This window comes from Herpailurus yagouaroundi, unplaced genomic scaffold, assembly GCF_014898765.1.
Source record: "Herpailurus yagouaroundi ecotype Mexico unplaced genomic scaffold, PumYag 140, whole genome shotgun sequence".
Lineage (NCBI taxonomy): Eukaryota > Metazoa > Chordata > Mammalia > Carnivora > Felidae > Herpailurus > Herpailurus yagouaroundi.
Genome location: NW_024412395.1, coordinates 63478939 through 63502888, shown reverse-complemented (window position 1 = coordinate 63502888; position 23950 = coordinate 63478939). Strand labels below are relative to the sequence as shown.

The following is a 23950-nucleotide window of genomic DNA, read 5'->3' as shown; positions in this document are numbered from 1 at the left end:
CATATATATTTTAGATGTACTATCCTATAAACAGTCAAAATAAAATATTTTATCTCTTAGAAGAAAACATTTCAGTTCTCGCAATCAAACTCATACAGAGGGTTACTAAAACATAAAACCAACAGAAAGTTAATAGGTGGAAAAGTGTGTATCTTAAAAATGAAGAAAAAGACTAGCAGAAGATATTCAAGTAATTTATCCAATTACTACAGAATCTTGAAAGTGACACATTACTGAGCCTGACAGACTTGGGATGGGACACCCAAATTCAAAAACATAGCCATGTTGTGAGAGAGTATGAAAATTTAAACACACACAAAAAAAGAAAAAGGTCAAGAAGCCATCCAATTGCTATGAGCTATGCATGGGCTTTCTGGGAATAAAGGAAAGCAATGATCTTGCTTTTTTACCTAAACAGAATCAAATACACATAGACTCTCTCTGGAAGGTTACACAAAAAACAGGTGGCAATTACTGCCTTAAAGGGGAGAAAAACTGTAGTTGGGGACACAAATGGGAAGGAAAACTTTTCACTGTATATTCTTATACATTTACTTTTGAATTTTTAAATTTTAAATAAACTGAATATACATAGTCTATTCAAATGCACTAACATTTACTGTGCATTGTTCTTTCTTCAAGAAGCTCAAGTGTTATTGTTATATTTTTTACCCCAAAACTAAATATAGTAAGGTCCAATATCAGTAGGACCTATCACACTTTCAGAAGCAAACCTTATGTAGCATGGCATGAACAGTAACAACTTAAAAATCAAAAGACCTAAGGTTTTTTGCTGACACTTTACTAATAACTATATGTAAACCCCTGAATAAATCACTTAGTCTAACACCTCAGTTTTCTCATATGGAAATGATGCAATATGATCTCCAAAATGCTTTAAAGTACTTTTTTGGATCTAAAAATCTATTCAAAATGTATCCAGGAATATCATGTATAATGTCTACTAATATCCAATATCCTGTGACTATAAAGTACCAACCTTGTGACATATATGCATACACACACACACACACACACACACACACACACACACATCTATACACAAATGAAATTCAATTTGTTAGTTCCAAACTGGTTAAGTCCAATTGAGGGAGAATAACCACTAGAAAGAAGGGAGCTTCGTAAGTCTAAAGAAGGATTTCTGTTCCGTTATCCAGCAAATACACTAAAGAAAATACATCTGAGAAGCAGATAATTTTTTTTAAAGTATCAACAAATACTGAACACTAATTAATAATAGCATGCTGAAGTGTCAGCATGATTTGTACTAATGTGTGCAACTTATTCTGAAATGTACCAACAAAGAAAGATGAATTAATGGAACATAAAACAAATGAAGTAAAATATTAACAACTGTAGAAGGTAGGTGGTGGGTACATGCATGTTTGCTGTGCAATATTTTTTGGGGGGGGGACATTTGATAATATTTATTATGAAATGTTAAGGAGTGTTTGGTGTTTAGTTTTTTTGGAAAGGTAAATGATTCAGAAACCTTACCCGAACACAGTTACCCAAGTGTCATCGAGGTGATCTTCAGAAGTCAGAGAATCTCCTTGAGTATAAAAAGGATCCAACTGTGCAGGAGATAATGTTGTCTTTCGTGGCTGACCAATGTTTGCTGGACTAAACATACTTTGCCCTATATTAGTATATTTAGTAAGTTAGTTACCAATATAAACATCTTGGTTTATTTTAAATCAAAGCTCTTGGTTGTAAATGAAAAGATATATTAAAAGTTAGCAATTGCATAAATAGTTCAAGATACCCAACTTGTAATCAAATGATCATTTTATACTACTGTACAATTTCAGGTCATTAATAATTGAGCATAATTTATGATTTTTTAAAAGTTTTATTTTTTATAAATTTGCTAATGTTTTAATTTCCAGTTAAGCTTATACCAAAAGGGTCTCCAATCAACCTCAAGGACTACTATTGGATTCATCTTCCAAATCTACCACTTTCATCACAGCACGTCTGCCTTAGAATTATGCAATAACTCATTACCTACAGAATAATCCAAGAAGCTCCACAATATAGTTCCAACCTATATTTTTCAATATGTCCCTAAACAATATCTACCCTAGATCCTGAGATGCAAATGCAGTTTTCTTTTACTCAGGTAATTTCTAACTTAAATGTCTAATTCTGTTCTTTGCTTATCCTTCAATAACAGCTACCAACTAATGAGTACTTCTACATGTCCAAAATGCCAAACTAACTGCTTTACATGTTCATTTTATTTCAGAGGCACTGTCCTATTGAAACCACACGTTTCTGAGAAGTGGAAACCATTCTTTCCTCTTTGCAGTAATGATAATGATTCACTCAAAAAAAAATATTTTTTCAGTGCCTAAATACACACCTAGCGTCATTATAGGTATGTATTGAAGACACAGTAATGAAAAGTAAGACCAAAATAAAAAACAAAAAATAAAAAAATAAACAAAACCCCATCTATCTCTAATGGAGCTTAAATTCTAGTAGAAAAGAGACAAATAAGTAATACCTAGTACATTAGAAAACAGAAACTCCTTGAGGCAGCTAGGCAGTTCAGTTGGTTGAGCGTCTAACTCTTGATTTTAGCTCAGGGTAGGATCCCAGAGTTGTGGGATCGAGCCCTAGGTCAGGCTCTGCTTGGGATTCATTCTCTCCCTTTTCTGCACTCACACTCTCTCTCAAATAAGGAAGGAAGGAAGGAAGGAAGGAAGGAAGGAAGGAAGGAAGGAAGGAAGGAAGGAAGGAAGGAAGGAAAATCCTACAGAAAAATAAAGCAGTGTGTACCTATATACATACACGGAAGCATTAAATGAAACAAAGATTTTGCTGAGGTGACATTAAAATAAAAACCCAAAGAAGGGGGAGGGCAAAACATGCCAGTATCTGAAGAAATAAACGTTAAATGGAGAAAAAACCCCATACAAAGGACCTAAGAAAGGATATGATTGGTGTTTGATGAACAAGACAGTGAAGAGGGGATGTGAGGTCAAAACAAGTATATGAGCACAGTGAGAGGTAACAACAAAATCAGATCCCCCCCCAAAAAAACAACTTTGTAAGCCACAGTAAAGGCTTTGGCTTTTACCTCAAACGAGTTGGCAAGACAATGGAAAATTGTGAACAAAAGTGTCATAACAGGACTAAAATTTTGAAATAATAATGAACAGCAACATTTCATTTATTTATTTCATGGTACTTATTATACCATTTTACAGGTCTAAGTTTATTTAATTCTAACCATCTTACAAGGTAGGTTCTATTAGTAACTCCACTTAACGAATTAGGAAACGGGATGTTAATGTCAAGAAGTGCAGCCAAAATTCCAATCTATGCAATCCAAATTCAAAGGACAAGCTCTTAGGAAGTAATCTAGTTAACATTTGTATTTACTACACCAGCAATTCTACAAGTATGGACTGGAGACTCTGAATAACTTACAACCTCTCTTGATGGGATCAGCCAAGTCAAAGTTATTTTCATAGTGATTTAAGGTTTCATTTGCCTTTATACTCTTAATTCTCTCATGAGTACAATGGACCTTTCCAAAGGATGCTTGATGTAATTCAATCAAACATTCAATCAAGCACCGAGATTGAATACAGAAGCAGATATAAGGGGATGTCTAGGAGGTTAAGCATCCAAGTCTTGGTTTCGGTTCATGTCATGATCTTATGGTTTGTGGGTTCGAGCCCTGCATCTGGCTCCTATGCTGACAGCGCAAGCATACTGGGATTCTTTTTCTGCCCCTCCCATCCTTGCGCGTGCTCTCTCTCTCAAAATAAATAAATGTTTAAAGAAAAAAAATGCAGATATGAGAATTCAACTCTATTTTAAACCAGACATTAAAATTTGAAAAACACAAAGCAATGTCATTCTCATCATAATCTTTTCTTGTAGAAAAGTTATTTTTTAAAGTTCCTTATGTTTACATGAAACAAATTACATTAAAATGAATTAATACATACTGTAAAATATTTTTTTAATTTCTAATGCAGTAACTACCAATAGGTATAACCCCAAATCTCTCTGGCCTTTAATTTCTAAGAATGTATTAAGGATCCTACAACCAAGAAGCCTGAGAACAACTGCTTTACAGGGCCTTGTACATCATTCACAACCCACGTTTACTGATTTTCTGGAGGTTCTCTGCTCAATACATTCTAACTGTGTATCTGCTGCTTAGTCATGTCATTTGTCCTGAATTCCCAGTTGAGTTGAAAATCAACCTATCATTCCAAAGTGTCTGTAGTCAAATGGAGTTCTCAAAGTATATTCTTAAAAAAATAAAGTGGGGGGGCGGGGAGAGCTAGTGTGTTAAGTTTTATAAAAGGCCATATAATATATTATCCTGATGGGAGATTTATAATGCACATAAAAAAAACTTGTGAAGATTAGTCAATAAAGAAATATTTAAAACTTTATTCAACCCAAAATTTCCTATACTATAATGACTACATTTTACCTTCATAAAACACATACTTTGGTAAATGCTGATCTTGGGTTGAGTACATTGTATATACCTTAAAAATGCTTGATTAATGTACATAGGAACTGCTATTAGGAAATGAGCAATAAAGCTAGTATTCAAATCCAAAGCTGAGATGCAAAATGGGTAACTGAGTTTTCCTACTCATGAATACAGAATGATTTTCTTAGAACCACACAAAAAGAAGTTCTCTTAACAAAGAAACACATTCAACGACCAGTCACAGTGACACGCTGTTAATCCGTAACAAAGAAGGATTGGAGAATCAAGTTACTTTCCAGATACAACACTTAAAAGATCAGAGTAAATTTTAAAAAGGAAAAACCTAAACAGCCCCCCTGCAATCTATTTTGGAACATTCTTATTTTATTTTAGATCCTCATGTTCCAACTGCTAGTGAATTACAAAAAATAATGAAAATATCTTTAATGTATAGGGGGAGAAGGAATACAACACCTTGCTTTGAGGAAGGTAACACGTAATTGTGTCAGAAGCCCAGAAAGGATTGGACTGGATGGCAGAAGGCTAGTGTTGCTACCCCTGAACCAATCATTCACCTTGCTAGAGAGCATCATGGGAAGATGAGTGGGAATAGAGTAAAAGGGTTTGTAGTTAGTTCACACTATAGTTCTATAACTTAATGTCACAATTAAAGAGAGTTACTGAGCCTTACTTCCCAAATATTACAACAAAAAATAAAAAAACAGTAACAATATTAATGATAATTGCTAACAAGGATTGAGCATTTATACTATGTTCAAGGTGGGATTACAGGTTATTTGCATGTATTCATATTTAATCCTAAAGGCAATTCTATGAGATAGAACCTAGCTTCTGCTTTTTACATATGAAGAACACAAAACACAAATGCATATCTAACATCTATCCAACATAGAGAAGATTAACTGAAAGAGTATGTTTAATAGGTTCAATAAATGTTAGTTTCCATTTTTACCAGGGCAGCATTATTCTGACACAAATGCCAGATTAAAATCAGATGATCATCAACAGATGCAGAAAAAGCTTTTGACAAAAACAAAACATTCTCTCATGATAAAAATGCTCAACAAACTGGATATAGGAGGATCATACTTCAACATAATAAAGGCTATATACGATAAGCCCACATCTGACATCATATTCAGTGATGAAAAGGCTGAAAGTTTTTCCTTTACAATCAGGAACAAGGGTGCCCACTTACCACTCCTTTTGACATAGTACTGGAAGTCCTTATCAAAGCAATCAAGTAAGAAAAATATAAAAAATAACAGGCATCCAAATCAGAAAGAAAGATGCAAAATTGTTTTTGCACATAAAATAATCTTATACATAGAAAATCTTAAAGACTCCACTAAAAAACCTTTAGAACTAATTAAAGAATTCAGTGAAGTTGCAGAATACAAAACCAACACACAGATCAGTTGCATTTCTACACGATGACAACAATTTAATAACTAAAAAACAAATAAAATAATCCCCTTTAAAATACCATCAAGAAGGGGCGCCTGGGTGGCTCAGTCAGTTGAGCCTCCGACTTCAGCTCAGGTCATACCCTCGCAGTTCGTGAGTTCGAGCCCCGTGTCTGGCTCTGTGCTAACAAACAGCTCAGAGCCTGGAGCCTGCTTGGGATCCTGTGTCTCTCTCTCTCTCTCCCCCTCCCCTGCTCATGCTCTGTCCCTCAAAAATAAATAAATGTTAAAATACCATCAAGAAAAATAAAATACATAGGAATAAATTTAACCAAGGAGATGAAAGATTTATATACTGAAAACCACAAGACTCTGATCAAAGAAACTGAAAAAACAAATGGAAAGATATACCACGTTCACAGATAGGAAGGATTAATATTGTTGAAGTCCATACTTACCCAAAGCATCTACAAAATCATTAGCAAGATGAAAAGGCAGCATATGGAATGGAAGAAAGTATATGCAAACCACGTATATGATAGGGGTTACTCTTTAAAATATGTAAGAAACTCATACAACTCTACAGCAAAAAAAGTCAGCAGAGGAACTGAGTAGACATTTTTCCAAAGACAACATACATATAGCCAACAGGTACCAAAATGATGCTCAAAACCACTAATCATCAGGAAAATGCAAATCAAAGCCCCAATGAGATATCCCCTCACACCTTTTAGAAAGGCTATCATCAGAAAGACATGAGCTAAGTGTTGGCAAGGATTCGAAGGAAAGGAAATCCTTGTACACTGCTGGTGGGAATATAAATTGGTACAGCCACTATGGAAAACTCTATGGAGATTCTTCAAAAATTACAAATAGCACTACCACATGATCCAACAATCCCATTCCTGGATATAGATCCAAAGAAAATGGAAACAGGATCTCAAAATGGTATCTGCATTTCCATGTTCCTTGTAGCATTATTCACATTAGCCAAGATATGAAAATAATTGAAGTGTCCCTCAGTGGATGAATGGATAAAGAAGAGATGGTACATATACACAATGGATGTTTTTCAGCCATGAGAAGGAAGGAAATCCTGCCATTTGGATGGCATCCTGCCATTAACATGACGTGCATGATAAGTGAAAGAAGTCAGCAAAGAAAAGACAAATACTAAATACTGTATGATCTCAGTTATATGTGAAATGTAAAAAAGCCCAACTCAGAGAAACAGAGAGTAGAGTAGTGGTTACTATGGCCTAGGAGCTGAAGGATATGGAGAGATATTGGTCAAAGGGTACAAACTTCCAGTCATAAGGTGAATAAGTACTGGGGATCTAAACACCACCATGGTGGTTATTGTTAATAGTATCGTTTCATATACTTGAAAGTTAACACAATGGTCATTCTACAACATACGCTTGTTGAATAAACATACTGTATACCTTAAACATATACTTGTTTTATGTCAACTGTATCTTAAACCTATAATAAATGTTAGTTTCCCTTAGTTATTATACCCACAAGACTTACCTGTTACTCCAGTAATAAAATGGAATAGTGTTAGACAAAAACTCACAAAAGTTAACTATTTTAACAATACTAAACTTCAATATAAATGATGTACTTGGTACATACATTGGTACTTCTTTTACATTGAAGGCACAAATATATAAAGTCTGAAAGATTTCCAGGAATGGTGTCCATCTCTCGCCTCCAAAAAGTAGTAAACCAAAACTATACCCTCAACAGTATCAAAAGTTAAAGCTAATCAATCAAGTAAAAACTATAATGCAACAATGTGATTCTAATTAAAGAGAAAAAATACGATCACCTAAAGATTTGAAAATTCTTAACTCTTTTAACTATGTCATACAACTTGCATCCATGTCCTTTAATTGGACTCAAATGTAGAAACCCACAATTAATCTAATTTAACCTAGTAATGCAGCCTTTCTTTCAGAAAAAAGTTTCAGATCACCTCAGCTCTATAAACGATTATTGAAGAATCTACTTAATTCAGAACAGAACATTCTTAGACATTACTAGGAAACAAGGAAAGATGCTCAAGATTGCTTACGTTCAGCCATCAAGTAACCAGGTTAACAAAAAATAGCTCAGTAGCCAGAAAGCTTGAAAAATGAATATTCAAATATTTTTATAAAAGCAATCACAAAAATGATGACATGCAATCATTATTAACTCTAGAGAACACAAAAGGTATACAAGAAGGAAATGGAATCTCAGTGTATTACATGGCTGAGTCTTATAGATTTAAAATTTTAAAACCAAGTTCATGCTTAATAAAAGAGATAATACAATTTATTGAAAAAAATCAAACTGCGGGGTGCCTGGGTGGCTCAGTTGTTTAAGCATCCATCCGACTTTGGCTCAGGTCATGATCTCACAGTTCATGAGTTCTAGCCCTGCGTCGGGCTCTGTGCTGACAGCTCAGACCTTGGAGCCTGCTTCAGATTCTGTGTCTCCCTCTGTCTCTGCCCCTTCCCTGTTCGTACTCGGTCTATCAACAATAAATAAACATTTAAAAAAAAGAATCAAACTACATACATGCTATAATACATTTATCTACCAATTATTCTTTTTCCTCATCATCACAGATGCATTTAATAAGTACAACACATTTTTTACATGAGGATTTGGGGTGCCTGGGTGGCTCAACTGGTTAAGCATCCAACTCTTGATTTCAGTCCGGGTCATGACCTCCCAGTTTGTGGGGGTTCGAGCCCTGCATCTAACTGTCAGTGTGGAGCCTGCCTGAGATTAATTATCTCCCTCTCTGCCCCTCCCTGATGGCGCAAACGTGCAAACACATGCTCTCTCACAATAAGTAAACTTTAAAAAAAAATGAGGATGATTTAAAATGTAACTCACTACTTTGACAAGTGTCTGCTTATCAACTAACTTATCAACTATTCCTTTAGGAAATAAGCAAAAGCACACAAAAGATATTTTTAAATGAATTTAGTTCTTACCACAAAGACATGCCTTTAACATACAAAAGATGGTAAAGAGCATTTTAATATAAAATCTAAAGCCAATTCCAATTTTTTATGTTGTGTATTACCATTAAAAAGGTTCAATTTAGTTATGCTACATCATGTAATAACCTTCAAGCAAGAAATTAAATGAAGGCTCAAAATGAGACAACCATTATGACCTTTAAAAATAAAACAAATCAAAATTAAGTCTCAAACGAATAAGCAATCTAATTTTTGCCCTGTCAACTACTCTGAAAAACATAATTACTTATACATAATCTAAAACTATTTACATAACTTTAGCATAATTGCCCCCCACCTTGTTAATGTTTAATTGCTCCACTGATTTTACTTCCTTTCAATCAGACTTCTTGTACCCACATGCTAAGCTTTATAAGATGAAAATAAAGTACACCTATCAAACCACATCAAATTGGACTGTAATGTGTCTCCCTTGGTAAATTACTATTCAAACACTCTTCATAAGATCAAATTAAAGTAGAGGGCAAAAGACCTTATTACCCTTTATGAAATGTCTTCAATTAAAGAATAGATTTAATTATTTCAAAATAGGCCACTAACATAAATGGAGATAAAAAGAGTGATAAATTTTAAACAGATATACGGCACAAGAAACTTGGGAAAAAAGTGGTTCCTGACAGTGCTGTTCCTTCTTACCATGAAACCAAGTAGCTCTATGTGCAATAAAGAATCTGGCCGACTGGGTGACTCAGTCGGTTAGGCGTCCGACTTCGGCTCAGGTCACGATCTCACTGTCCGTGAGTTCGAACCCCGCGTCGGGCTCTGTGCTGACTGCTCAGAGCCTGGAGCCTGTTTCAGATTCTGTGTCTCCCTCTCTCTCTGCCCCTACCCCGTTCATGCTCTGTCTCTCTCTGTCTCAAAAATAAATAAACGTTAAAAAAAAAGAATTTGGCCTCAGCCCAAAGAGAGGTCTGACCTTTGTCAGGTTCCTGGGAGGGAACCTCTAAACCCTAGGAACTTCCCCAGAGACAGGAGACTTTCCCCTGTTATTCATGGCAGGCCCCTCAAGTGCACCTGATAAGTTTATGCTAACAAGGTGATTCAGGATGGGGGGCAGGTCACACCATAAAAACCAACCATGTGATTCTGGTTGGAGCTTTGAGCCACATGCTATCATCCCACCTTGGGGCAGAGGGGCCTGAAATTTGATTTGAGCCACTTGATCAATGACTCAATCAGTCATGTTTACTTAATGAAACTCTAATAAAAACTCTGGACATGAAGGCTTCAGTGAACTTCCCTAGCTGCCAGTATAAGCATCATATACCAATTCTGGAGGGTGTTGGAAGTGAAATGATTCACTTTCAGAAATACCAAATAAAGGCTGTGCTGTCTGGTTAACAATAGGTTTACAACCTATTGGAAACATGTACAACCCCCCCCCCCCCACTGCCGCCATGGAGTACCAAACCCTTAGACACTTACTTCCGGGTTCTTCTTCCCCGCCCCCATCTCCATTTTGCGGGCTTTGCAATGAGCATGCGCCAAAGAACTGAAGTCTCTGCATCACCTCAAGGAATGTACTTTTTGCCTTACATGGGCATAAGTGATTTCTGGGCAAGGCTGTAACCTCTGTAACTCAGCTAATGAGGAATCAGGGGAGGGACTTGCACACGAGAAGATACATTGTCTGCTGTAACTGTAGGGAGCATGCCTATCAGACACCCACTCTTGCAAGAATCTTGATTAAAGCCTCACTTCACTGTGCTCCGAGTCTCCACGTCCCTCCTTTGGGTTAGCGGGCTTATTTCTCATAGAGGGTAACATGCCATGGGAGCTTCATATTTGGAACTCTCCCAAACTTTGCCCTATACATCTTTCTTTCGCTCTAATTTATACTGTTTTGCTCTAATAAAACTGTAACTTTAAACATAGCACTTTCAGTGGGTTCTGAGTCTTTCCTGTAAATTATCAAATCTTAGAGTAGGGCTGGAAATCCCTGCATTTGTAGCCAGTTGGTCTGAAGTGAGGGTAGGCTTGGGGACCTCCAAATTTGTAACTGGCATCAGAAGTGAGGGCAATCTTGTAGGGAATGTGTCCTCAGACTTTTCAATTTAACAAACTCATTGTACCCAAGAACATAATGAACAATGTGTATAACAACACCCAATCAAACATGGTGAACTGAACACTTGTATTCACCTCTAATCCCTGTCAGACACCCAATGACAATCATTCTAGAAAGCCTCAGGTTTTGAGAACACAGGAACTATGGAAGGTATGAAAGAGGCTGCTGGCTGAAATCAAAGAAAACTAGTTGAAAGTGTATACAATAAGAAATGAGAGGATAGGTCCTACCTCATCTTAAGCAGCCAGATGACTATCATTCAGCCACTCGACCCAATGACACCAAGGACTTAATATCTGAGGAAAAGGAATCTAAATGGCTCAGGACCCAGTGAGTCTAATCACAGCAGAGAACAACTGTATGGAAACCGATTAAGTGAAAGTCTGCATATTGAAAAGGAGACTTCTCCCCTTTCTAAATTCAGACCACCTACACAGACATTAAGGCTCAATATAAAGAATTCTTCTTTGAGAAAACTTAAAAGAAAAAAAGACCTACATATGCTGAAATCAGAGATTTCCCCAACAAAATTTAACTGACGGTCCATTCCTCTTACAGGAGAGTCCAGTAAGAGACAAAAAAGCCACCAATTTCCACTTTCCAGACAATGTTGATCCATACACATGCACAGATTCCAAGGAGCTTTTTAGTGTCTCATTCAATTAAATATGCCTCTACCAAGAAAGCTTAAAAAACAAGACAATATGAGCAAGAATAAAAAAGACCAACATTATTCTCACTGGAATGACATTTTACCCATGAAACAAGAAAAGGAAACTATGTTTTTAAAGACATTCAGAGATCTACAACAACAAAAATGTTTTTGGTAATTAAAAATGACAAAATAGGGGCGCCTGGGTGGCGCAGTCGGTTAAGCGTCCGACTTCAGCCAGGTCACGATCTCGCGGTCCGGGAGTTCGAGCCCCGCGTCAGGCTCTGGGCTGATGGCTCAGAGCCTGGAGCCTGTTTCCGATTCTGTGTCTCCCTCTCTCTCTGCCCCTCCCCCGTTCATGCTCTGTCTCTCTCTGTCCCAAAAATAAATAAACGTTGAAAAAAAAAAATTAAAAAAAAAAATTTTTTTAAATGACAAAATAAATTATTACAAGAGTTGGAAGCTGAGACTGAAGACATGCCTCAGAAAGTAGAATACATATATAAAAGATAATGTAAGGGAGAAAAAGTATCTCTGCAGTGCTTACAAACCAAAGGAATTCCAGAAGTAGGAAACAGAAAGAAGAAGAGCAATTATTGAACAAATACAGGAAAATTTCCCCAAACTGTAGGTAAGTATCTTGACTTAAAGGATCAATTAATTCCCCAGAGAAACAAATGAAAAAGCCCCACGCGACAGCACAGTTGTGCAATTGAGAATACTAACCACAGATCTTAAATTTTTTGAAACCAGGCCATATACAAAGACTAAGAAATCATTACCACACATGACTTCCACAAAACACTAGAGGCTTAAAGAGAATGGAATGATGACTCCAAAGTTCTGACCTAAAATACAATACCCAGCCAAACTAGCAATCTGGTGTGAAGACAGGGGAGGGAGGGGAAAAAAAAGCATTTCAGTCAACATGAGGTCTAAAATTTCATTTCCCTCACAAGCTTAGAAAGCTACTCAAATATGTTCCCTACAAAAATGAGCAAATAGCTCAGAAACTTGCCAAGGCAAGTCCTAGGAAGATAGCTGTGTACCATGCTCAAACAGGAAACAGCCCAAACAGAGGCTAAAAGAGAGTTCTCAGTTTTGTTTTTTTAATTTTTTTTTTCAACGTTTATTTATTTTTGGGACAGAGAGAGACAGAGCATGAACGGGGGAGGGGCAGAGAGAGAGGGAGACACAGAATCGGAAACAGGCTCCAGGCTCTGAGCCATCAGCCCAGAGCCCGACGCGGGGCTCGAACTCACGTACCGCAAGATCGTGACCTGGCTGAAGTCGGACGCTTAACCGACTGCGCCACCCAGGCGCCCCGAGAGTTCTCAGTTTAAAGTGAAACAAAAAACTATTTGAAACTATCTTTGAGCATTTTTAAAATGCTCAGATATGTATCTTAGCAACGACATTTGCCTAAAATCAAAGGAGTAGATGGCACAGAGAAAATTAGACAAATGGGAAAAAATGCAATTATTAACTTAGAAAAATTTTAGAGAAAAGATAAATTATACTACTTGGTTAAGCATAAAAAAGTGTTTATATAGTCATAACAAACATTGGCAAAGGAATAAAGTCTGATATAATTATATTCAGATAATGTGGAGGTAAGATAAACTCCAATTACCTTAAGATAATATACCAACATTGAAAACTGACAATCGATTAGCCACATAATCATATATGGTGGACTCCAACAATATATGGACCTCCAACATGACTATATCCTAATATCTGGAACCGGTGAATATTTTACTTATATGACAAAAGGGACTCTGCAGATGTGCTTAACAATCTTGAAATGGGAAGATTATCCAAGATTATTCAGGTGGGCTCCCAATATATCCACTAGTGCCCTTAAAAAAGGGAGAGGGAGGAAGATTTTTTTAACTCCATAGAGGTGATGTGATGATGAAAACAGAGATTGGAGAGATACACTTTGAAGATGAAAGGGGCCACAAACCAAAGAATACAGGTAACTGCTAGAAGCTGGGAGAAAAAAAGAAAATGAATTCTCCTTAGAACCTCCAGAAGAAACTAGTCCTACCAACGCTTTGACTTTAGCCCAAGGAAACTGATTCTGGACTTCTGACTTCTACAAAACTGCAACAGAATAAATCTGAATTATTTTAGGCCACTAAATTTGTGGTAATTTGAAACTAACATAGCATCTCATTTAGATAAATGAAAATAAATTCCAAAAGGAATAGCTCTAAGGTCTGGACTGGTTCTGGAGGAATAAAGGTAAAGAATGCTGCATTTCATTGTACATAGTTAAGTACTGTTTGATTTTTTTTTCCTTAGTACTATTTGATTTTTAAAAACTATCTGCTTTTATTATTTTGACTAAAATAGAAAATATTATGCCCACCAAAGCTAGACTCTATTCAATGGTACTATGGTTAGTCTGGCATGAGATTAAATAAATTTTGGTGACTAATTTTAAAAAATCAGTATGTTAGGCAGAAAATGGTCTCCCAAAGATGTCCAAATCCTAATATCCAGAAGCTGTGAGCATGTTACATTACATGGTAAAAAGAAATACAGGATGTACATGGAATTAAGACTGCTAATCACCTGATCTTAAATGAGAATATTATCCTGGATTAACCTAGTAGGTCCAACATAATCACAAGATTCCTTAAATGGAGAAAGAAAGAGTGGTAGAAGAAAGGCCCAACTGATTAGTGCAGACTTCGAAGATGGTAGGGAACCATGAGCCAAGAAATATGGACAGCTTCTAAAAGCTAGAAAGGAGACGGAAAAAAAAAAAAAAAAGATTAACCCCTAGAACCTCCAGAAAAGTACACAGATCTACTGATGCCTTGATTTCAGCCCATTGACAATATTAGACTTCTGACCCCCAGAATTTTAATGTAATAAATGAGTTTTTTATTTTAAATTTTTTTAATGTTTATTTATTTTTGAGAGTGAGACAGAGAGTGAGCGGGGGAGGGGCAGAGAGAGAGGGAGAGAGAGAATCTGAAGCAGACTCCTGGCTCCAAGCTGTCAGCACAGAGCCCGATGCGGGGCTTGAACCCATGAACCGTGAGATCATGACCTGAGCCAAAGTCAGACACTTACCCAACTGAGCCACCCAGGCACCCCAAATTTGAGTTGTTTTAAGCCATAAATCTGCAATAATTTGTTTCAGCAGCATCCGAAACTAATGCAATCTGGAGTAAGGTTAGTATTTACTACTCTAATTGTAATTTTTTTTAAAACTATGCCATGTCAAGTTGGACACAAATATTCCAATCTTCTTTTTGGTATTGGGATGTCATCACCTCAAAACGTTATATACATATATACTGGTTTCCTGTGTCTGTTCTAACAAATTACCACAAACTGGGTGGCTGAAAACAAGAGAAATTTATTGTCTCACAGCTCTTGTCACAGCCAGAAGTCCAAGATCAAATTTTCATCAGGGCCAAATGTGTGCCAAAGGCACTCAGAATCCATCGCTTGCCTCTTCTAGCTTCTGGTTACTGCTGGCATATTTTGGTGTTCATTGGCTTGTGGTGACAACACTCCAATCTGTGCCTGTCTTCACATCACCTAATCCACTGCATGTTTTGGAGGTCTGTGTCAAATCTCTCTTTCCTGTTAAGGACACTAATGATTGAATTTAGGGACCATCTAGGTAATTATCAAGATTACCTTCTCCCTACTCTGCTCTCTCCTGAATTTTCAAGATTTCCTTGGGAGCTCCTCCTCTCAAGACCTTAACTATTTATTTGAACCACACAGTAAGAGTCATAGATTCTGGCGATTAAGACAAGGACATACCATTTCAGGGCCACTATTCAATTCACCACAGTTTATATCCATCAACCCATTCAGTCAACAAATGTTTACTGAGGTCCCTTTATAACCAGCTCTGTGATGGGTAAAGAATGAAAAATACAGAAAGAATCTCTGTCCTGAAGGAGTTCATAGTCCAGTAGTGGAGAAAGATACGAGCTAAGCAGAGAAAGCTGTACAGAAGCACATGCAAGAGCAGCTAACTCAGATCAGAAAAAGAAGTGTCAGGAAAAGGTCCCTCACAGATAAATTAGTCCTCTTCCTCCTCTCCTGGGAACACTATCAGAACTCTGAGCTCCTAGCATCAACAAAAACACTTGGAAAGTACTATAGTCTGAATAACACACTTAGTCCGTTAACAATATGCTAACATAAATAAGGATTCTAATTCAGTAGACAAAAGTGGTATACCATTTGAGAAGAAAACGGATAGATACATGAAAGCAGTTCAAAAAAATTAAGAAAAAATTTAAAAGAGTGTGAAAAACAGAGGAATATTTAAATAGCAGCAGAAGAGGGGCGCCTGGGTGGCGCAGTCGGTTAAGCATCCGACTTCAGCCAGGTCACGATCTCCCGGTCCGTGAGTTTGAGCCCCGCGTCAGGCTCTGGGCTGATGGCTCAGAGCCTGGAGCCTGTTTCCAATTCTGTGTCTCCCTCTCTCTCTGCCCCTCCCCCGTTCATGCTCTGTCTCTCTCTGTCCCAAAAATAAATAAACGTTGAAAAAATATATAAAAAAAAATAAATAAAAAAAAATAAATAGCCACAGAAGAAAACTGAGAGGTGCGGACAGGGAAACAGGCCAAACATACTCAGGGCAATAATATGCCATGATTGAAAACAGTTTCTGAAATTCTCTAATCTAGATTTCTCACTTTATCATATGACCAAGGTTTCCCTGCACCAGAAATAAAATTTTTAAAAAGATTTTAACATCACTTACAAAATTAAAACAAACAAAAAACTCCTTATTGGACACAAAGACCTAAGCTTAAACACACTAACATCACTAAACCCCATGATATCTCTTTATAAAAGTTGTCTATCTCAGAAAGTTAAAATTTACAAATTATACAAGAAATTTTCATTTGGTTAACACTATAGGAGCTAAAAAAAAATAGCTCTAAGTTTTAAGTCTACATTTTCCTTTCAATTTTCTCAAGTCAACTTCTTTTCCCCCCTTTTTTTTTGCTTATTATTGATCACACGATAGATCCTCATGCCCATCATATCTTTTCAAAAATATTCTTTTTCACATATGCCACATGAAGACTTTCTAAACATAAATTCCTTAACCTCAAAGTAGAAGCAGCAGTGGCTCCCAGTGGCCAATTTACGATACATACTATTTTCCTACCATGGTTCTTGTACTTTTAGAATTTTTTATGAAAATACAAGAACCTCACAGAAGTTAACACTATTTGAGAAAAATAACAAAAGGATGTTTCAATAACTTTAATCATGTGCTCTTCTACTTGAAAACAATAAGAATATTATAATGTATGCTTTTCAAACAACTAAGAGAACCTTTAAAGTACGAAGTACATTACTTAACATTGTGTTTTTGCATTTTCAATGTCCCTGGGATGACTTAACTGACTCAACTGAATAATGAAGAGTCACTATTGTAGCAACTAGTCAAGTGACTAGTCAAGTAACAAAACATTGTCGTCTACCTATTTGCATGATCAGATTAAGACTGTTAATACCTGAACTCCCCCAGAACATTCCACCTCACATATGTAACTAAGACTGAGGTAACACATCTAAATTGTTCACTATGGTATAGGTGGCAGACAGAAATCTAAAGATATACCCCCAAAGTTTCTGTCCCCTGGTTTAATTCATTGGTAATTCAAATGAATTACTAGTACACTAGTCCAGGTACTGCTGGATAAAATGAAGGTTATTAATTAGCTGGATCTTAAAATAAGGAATTACCCTGGATTATTCCAGTAGGCCCAGTATCATCAAATGAGCCCTTAATAGCAGCAGATGGCAGGAAAGTCAAGTCAGAAATACAAGAGAAGAGGGAGGTCAGAGAGATTCAAAGTATAAAAGAGACCTTGATCTGCCACTGCTGTCTTTGAATATGGAAAGGGAGTCACAAGCCAAAGAATAAGGGCAGACTCTACAAGCCGAGAAACACCTCCAGGCAACAGCTAGGAAAGAAACAGGGACCTCGATCCTACAACCACATGGAAGTAAATTCGAACAACATGAATGAGCTTGAAAGTGGATTAATACCCAGAACCTCACGAAGAGAACACAGCCCTGCTGACACCCGAGCTCTAAAGCAAAGAAAAAAAGTGAGAAAATAAATCTGTTTTAAAATCTTTAAAAAGAAAAAACAGGGGTGGGTGCCTGGTTGGCTCAGTCGGTGGACCATGAAATTCCTGATCTCACAGTTACAAGTTCAAGCTCCACAACAGTTGTAGAGATTACTTACAACTGAAAAAAAAAAAAAAAAAAAAGGTTTTGTATTGTTTTAAGCCACTAAATTTGTGATAAGCTTGTTAAGGCAGCAAATTTAAACTAACACAGATTATGAGGTACTTGAGAGGCTCAGTCGGTTAAGCGTTAGACTCTTGATTTCAGCTCAGGTCATGATCTCATAGTTTGTGAGATCAAGCCCCAGAGTCAAGCTCTGAGCTGTTCTCTCTCTTCCTCTCTGTCCCTCCCATGCTCGTGTGTGCTCTCTCTTAAAATAAATAAACTTACAAAAATTAATACAGATTCTGATTATAAGCCAGGTGCTGCTGTGACAAATACCTAAAAATGTGGAAGTGACTTTGGAACCAGGCAGTGGCTGGATAGAAGAAATCTGAGGAACGTACAGAAAAAGCCTAAATAGCCTTGATCAAACTGGTAGCAGAAATCTACCTGTAAGTGACTATTAAACCACTGCCACCAGTGAAGATTCAGACGCTCGAAAAACTCTGGACTCAGAAGATGAAAAAAAAAAACCAACTTGTCTTTGGATACTGCTTTTGTTAACAATTCTGATAACCTCTGTCTTTTATCTGCAGTGTTTAGTACATTTCATTTTATATAATGGTTGATCTGGTTCCTTTTAAATCTACTGTCTTGCTGGGCTTTTCTGTCCCATCTTTTTTGCTGTTGTTCCTCTTTCTCTTCCTTCCCACCCTGCTTTGTCCCTCAACTGGATTAATGCAGTAGTAGCCTCTTATTTTGGTTTTGCTTCTACCCAGCCCCTTAACCAAAAGTCTGTAATCACCACAGCAGCAGTCTCATCCTATTTGTTTTCCGCCTTTTCTGGGTAAAAACCAGTTGATTCCATGACATACAAGGCCCTGTACTATGGGTCCCCCGTTATCTTTCTGACCTCATTTCCTAGTATTCTACCCCTCACACTCACTCCATTTCACACTAGCCCCCTTGAACACCCAAGACACACTGCCACCTCAGTGCCTCTACGTTTTTCTCTTTCTAGAACACTGTCCCCACCTCCCTTAATTTTTTTTAACATTTTTTTTAAATTATTTTTCTTAACGTTTATTCATTTTTGAGACCGAGAGAGACAGAGAATGAACAGGGGAGGGGCAGAGAGAGAGGGAGACACAGAATCCAAAACAGGCTCCAGGCTCTGAGTGGTCAGCACAGAGCCCGACGCGGGGCTCGAACTCACGGACTGTGAGATCATGACCTGAGCCGAAGTTGGACGCTTAACCGACCAAGCCACCCAGGCGCCCTTTAACATTTTATTTATTTTTGAGACAGAGAGAGACAGAGCATGAACAAGGGAGGGGCAGAGAGAGGGAGACACAGAATCCGAAGCAGGCTCCAGGCTCCGAGCTGTCAGCACAGAGCCCGACGTGGGGCTCAAACTCACGAACCGTGAGATCATGACCTGAGCCGGAGTCGGGCGCTTTAACCGACTGAGCCACCCAGGCGCCCCTCCCTTACTTAGTTTAGGTTTCTGAGTAAATGTCACTTTTCCTCTACCTTTCTGTAGGAAGCAGAATAATGGCCCCCAGAGATGCCCATGTCCTTATCCCTGGAACCTGGGAATAAGCTATGTTACATGACAAAGGAGAATTAAGGTTGCAGATGGAATTAAGGCTGCTAACCAGCTCACCTTAAAATAGGGAGATGATCCTGGATTATCCAGACAGATCCACTGTACTCACAAGGGTATTTAAAAGAGAGAAGGAGGAGATGTGACTACAGAAAAATGATCAGAGAGATGCAAAGTTGCTAGCTTTGAAGATGGAGAAAGGAGATCACGAGCAAAGAAATGTGGGTAGAAGATGAAAAAGGCAAGAAAACAGATTATCCCCTAGAGCTTCCATAAACTAAACACAGCTTTACAAATGCATTGATTTTAGTCCACTGAGACTCATTTGAGATTTCTCACCTCCAGAACTGTTGTGTAAGCCACTTTTAAGTTTGTAGTAGTTTGTCGCCACTTTTAAGTTTGTAGTAGTTTGTCACAGCAGCAATAGAAAACTAATATACTACCCCCCATTTAAACCTATAAGCCCTCACCTGCTAACTCCCCCTCTTTGCTGCTTAATTTTCCTCCATAAAATATATCACCTTCTAACAAACTTTATAGTTTAATTATTTCATTTATAAATGTAAATTCTGTAAATAAATGCAAACTCGATAAAGGTATGGATTACCTATTTTGTTCAGTTTCCCAGGGCCTGGCACATATGGTTATGTGTTCATATATTTACTGAGAGATCATTTGATAGATTATATGAATATGTAACAAGAGTTGTGCTAATGATGCTGATGGTGATAAAAATACCATTAACCTTAAAGAAAACTACATATAATCAGTGGCTGTTTGTAGTCAATGACATTTAGATTTATAGCTATACATTAAAAGCTTTCAAAACATCTTTATTGCTCAGACTCTGTATTCCTTTTCTTCCCAACTACAACACCTCTTTTTTAAATTACAGTTTTTAGTAACTGAGGAAACACTACTAAGTACATATTTTCTTTAAACTCTTAATATTTTGAGAATATCACATCCTACCTACTATAAGTTCAGGAAAAAAAATCCAATATACAAAGTATTTCCCTTCTGAATGAAGTTATTAACATTTGACAAAGTCTCCAAGTTTGAAATATGAAAGAAAAAATTTTGGCCAATTATCAACAAAGTCTTATATTATCTCATTCAAAAAAGACAGAATAGTCTTTGACGTTAAAAGGCCTTTACCTGTTCCAGGAGTAGGAGTAGTCGTCATAACTCCAACAAGAGGACTCTGCATTACTGAAATGTTTGGCTACATGAAAATAGAATAAAGTGTTAGAGTAAAAACGCAAAGTTCTAACCAGAACATAAACACAATAAGTGTTGAAAGGTTTCATTCAATAGACAACTGCATGTCTACCAGGTACTAAGGATGCCTCTAATTAGTTCACAATCTAAGAGTACTCCAACTTTTTTCTTTAAGTTGAACAGTATTATTCTAAAATGTTATACCCTTTAGCATATTCTTTGTTTACAGTTAAGTTACATTAAATAAAAAGACACTGTTCTTAGTAGAAAATAACTTTGCTATTTGTTTTTAGTTCCTAAAGCACAATATTTGAAATAACACACAGAAAAACAGAAAGATGGCAGAATTCTATTTTTACGCAGACATTTACAAACCATGAAATAATACAGATTCAAATCAGTCTATATAGGGGCACCTGGATGGCTCAGTTGGTTAAGCCTCTGACTTCAGCTCAGGTCATGATCTAACGGTTTGTGGGTTCGAGCCCTGCATCAGGCTCTGTGCTGACAGTTCAGAGCCTGGAGCCTGCTTCGGATTCTGTGTCTCCCTCTCTCTCTGCCCCTTTCCCTGCTCCTGCTCTGTCTCTCTCAGTCTCAAAAATAAATGTTTAAAAAAAAATTTTTTTTAAACAAATCAGTCTATATAATAAAAAAGACAGTATGCCTCTGTCTCTACTAGTAGAAAGTTACAAAGCAAGAAAATTATAAATACTAATTCCTTTAAATGTGAGAAAATTAAAGATTAAACAAAGGCAATATCTAATCAAGAATGAGAACAGACTTTCTCTAGAAGTAAATATACAGAAATAGATTTTTTGGTAACAGATTCTGATTAAACTAAGGAAATCTAAAATCTAGCTATTATCTAGCAACCAGAACCAAATGTTGAAATAACTTTAAGAGAGATACAAAATGTACTGTTCAATTCTTAATGCCATTTTCTTTCACGATTAGAGAGAGGCTAAGCAAAGTCTTGGGGCAAAACTAATGAGGGCTTTTAACTAATAATAACATTCTTACCAACTTTTAAATCAAAAACATTCTCTACAAATTATAACACAAGACTTTTAAACATTTTGAACATAGTAATAACTGTAAACTACCTTTGTTTTCATTGGTTATCAGAGAAGTAATGAAAAATAGCATAAATTTATAAGTCAGTCATTCTCAAACCAAACATGAAATTTACTTATCAACCTTTTAGAAAAGTATCCCAGGCCAGAATATTCTGATTTGGCTAGAATACCATTGTCCAAATAGAACATAAGCAATATAAGTAGTTTTAAATTCTATAGGAGACACATTAAAAAAGTAAAAATAAGTAGTTTATTTAATCTAGCAGGTCCAAATTATCATCATTTTCAATATGTAATCACCATAAAAAACTAAATGAGATAGCTCACATTCTTTCTAAGTCTTCAAAATCCAGTGTGTATTTTACACTTCAGCGTATCTCGATTATGTATAGGACTAGCCATATTTCAAGTGTCAACAGCCACATTTGGCCAATGGCTACTGTATTGGACAGTAGGGCAGTTCTAAAAGTGATGGAAAGAGAAGGTAATGTGTTTTACACGGTGAATTAATTCTGCTTTGCTTGACAAGTAGGCCTACTATGCTAGGCATACCAAGTCTAAAAATAGTCAAAATTTACTAGAAGATGCTTTCTACCATTCTTAAACTTTCTAGCAACTATGCTGTATTTGATTCAGGGAAAGGCAAACCAAACCAAACTGCAGAAATATCCTTACACAAACAACTTATCAGTTTAACTGACACACTATGTAACCGTATGTCCTGCTGAAGCACAATAGTGATAGAATATTTGTGACTATATAAGCTACTAACCTTCCTACTTAAAAGAAAAATCCATACTACCTTTAAACTGACCATCCAGAGTTACTATAGTAGTGTCAGGACAGCATGGCTGTTACAAACGTTGGCTCTAGATTGAAGATTGCCTGGGTTTAAAGTTTGGCTCCACTAGACTAGTTGCCTTACTCTTGACAAATTATTTAAGCTTTCTGTGCCCTAGTGTCCTCAATGATAAAATGAAGCTCATAACAACTAATTCACAAATTTGCCATGAGGAAGAAGTGAAAAAAATACATAAAACAGGAAGTTTTAAGATCAGACCTGTATACCAGAGGTACTTCAAAAGTATCATTTTCTTTTATAGCTATCAGTCCCATCAAAACACAGGATCTCTACCTTGCATAATCTATGACTGAAAATAACTCCATCAGAATGCCTACACCCACACCAACCAAAATTAAACATCACCATCAGAACACCTGCACCTGGAACAAACTAAACCATCAGCTCATAAATATGGGAGGCTGCGTTTTCAGTAAAATAAGTAAACAGTGAACATAGCTCTAAAAGGATATTTGTCTTATATTAATAAAACCATTCCTAAAACAAAGATCTCAAATCATTACAAAGTACCCTACACCTGGATGAAACCCTAACTCTTTATTTGTTCCTTCACAAAATTATGCATACTGAATTTTTTAAACAATTGGAATCACTGAAACCATAATCATTTCTATGTGTGTATTGCTAGGTTTAGGGCAGGGACAAGTAAATAAGACCTACCTATAATACACCACAGAATCACCAATATGCGAAAACAATCGGCTGTTCTATTATGTTTTTTAAGAACATTTCATGATAAACACAATGTAAGTAGATTTTATGATAAATGTCCTTAATAGTTATTCTGTGCAACACAGTTACACCAAAGTAGACCTCAGAAAAACATTTCAAATTACTGATCCTCGCTGTGTGTCCACATAAAAATAAGAAATTACTGTGGATCATAAATGGGAGTGTGTACATTACCTGTCTTCTTGAAGTTAAAGGTGTTGATCCAAGTCCTGGACTGGAAATATCATCATACATACTTCTAACTGGTGGGGCTCCACTTTTATCTTTATGAGCTGGCACAACTGGTTGTGGTGGTGATCCACCTACAAAGCACAAAAAACAGTCAGGTGAGAAAACAAGTCTTCCACCTTTCTGATAAGATTTTTTTGTCATTTACACATTTAAAAAAAAATGTTCATTTATACATTTTGAGAGAGCAAGAGAGAGTGCACAAGCAGGGGAGAGGCAGAGAGAGACAGAATCCCAAGCAGGCTCTGTGCTGTCAGCACAGGGCCCAATGCAGGGCTCGATCCCATGAACCACAAGATCAGAGCCTG

General features: G+C 36.8%; 1 protein-coding gene across 3 annotated transcripts in view; it reads right to left on the bottom strand.

Moving 5' to 3' along the window:
• Positions 1-23950, bottom strand: part of NUP35 (nucleoporin 35) — a 36164-nt gene that overhangs the window by 4954 nt on the left and 7260 nt on the right. For all 3 annotated transcript variants that reach the window (XM_040475584.1, XM_040475587.1, XM_040475585.1), the window contains exons 3-5: positions 23589-23716; positions 20682-20748; positions 1519-1660 (exon numbers count right to left, since the gene is read on the bottom strand). In XM_040475584.1, the coding sequence (XP_040331518.1) occupies positions 1519-1660; positions 20682-20748; positions 23589-23716 (337 nt within the window). The remainder of the gene's footprint in view (positions 1-1518; positions 1661-20681; positions 20749-23588; positions 23717-23950) is intronic.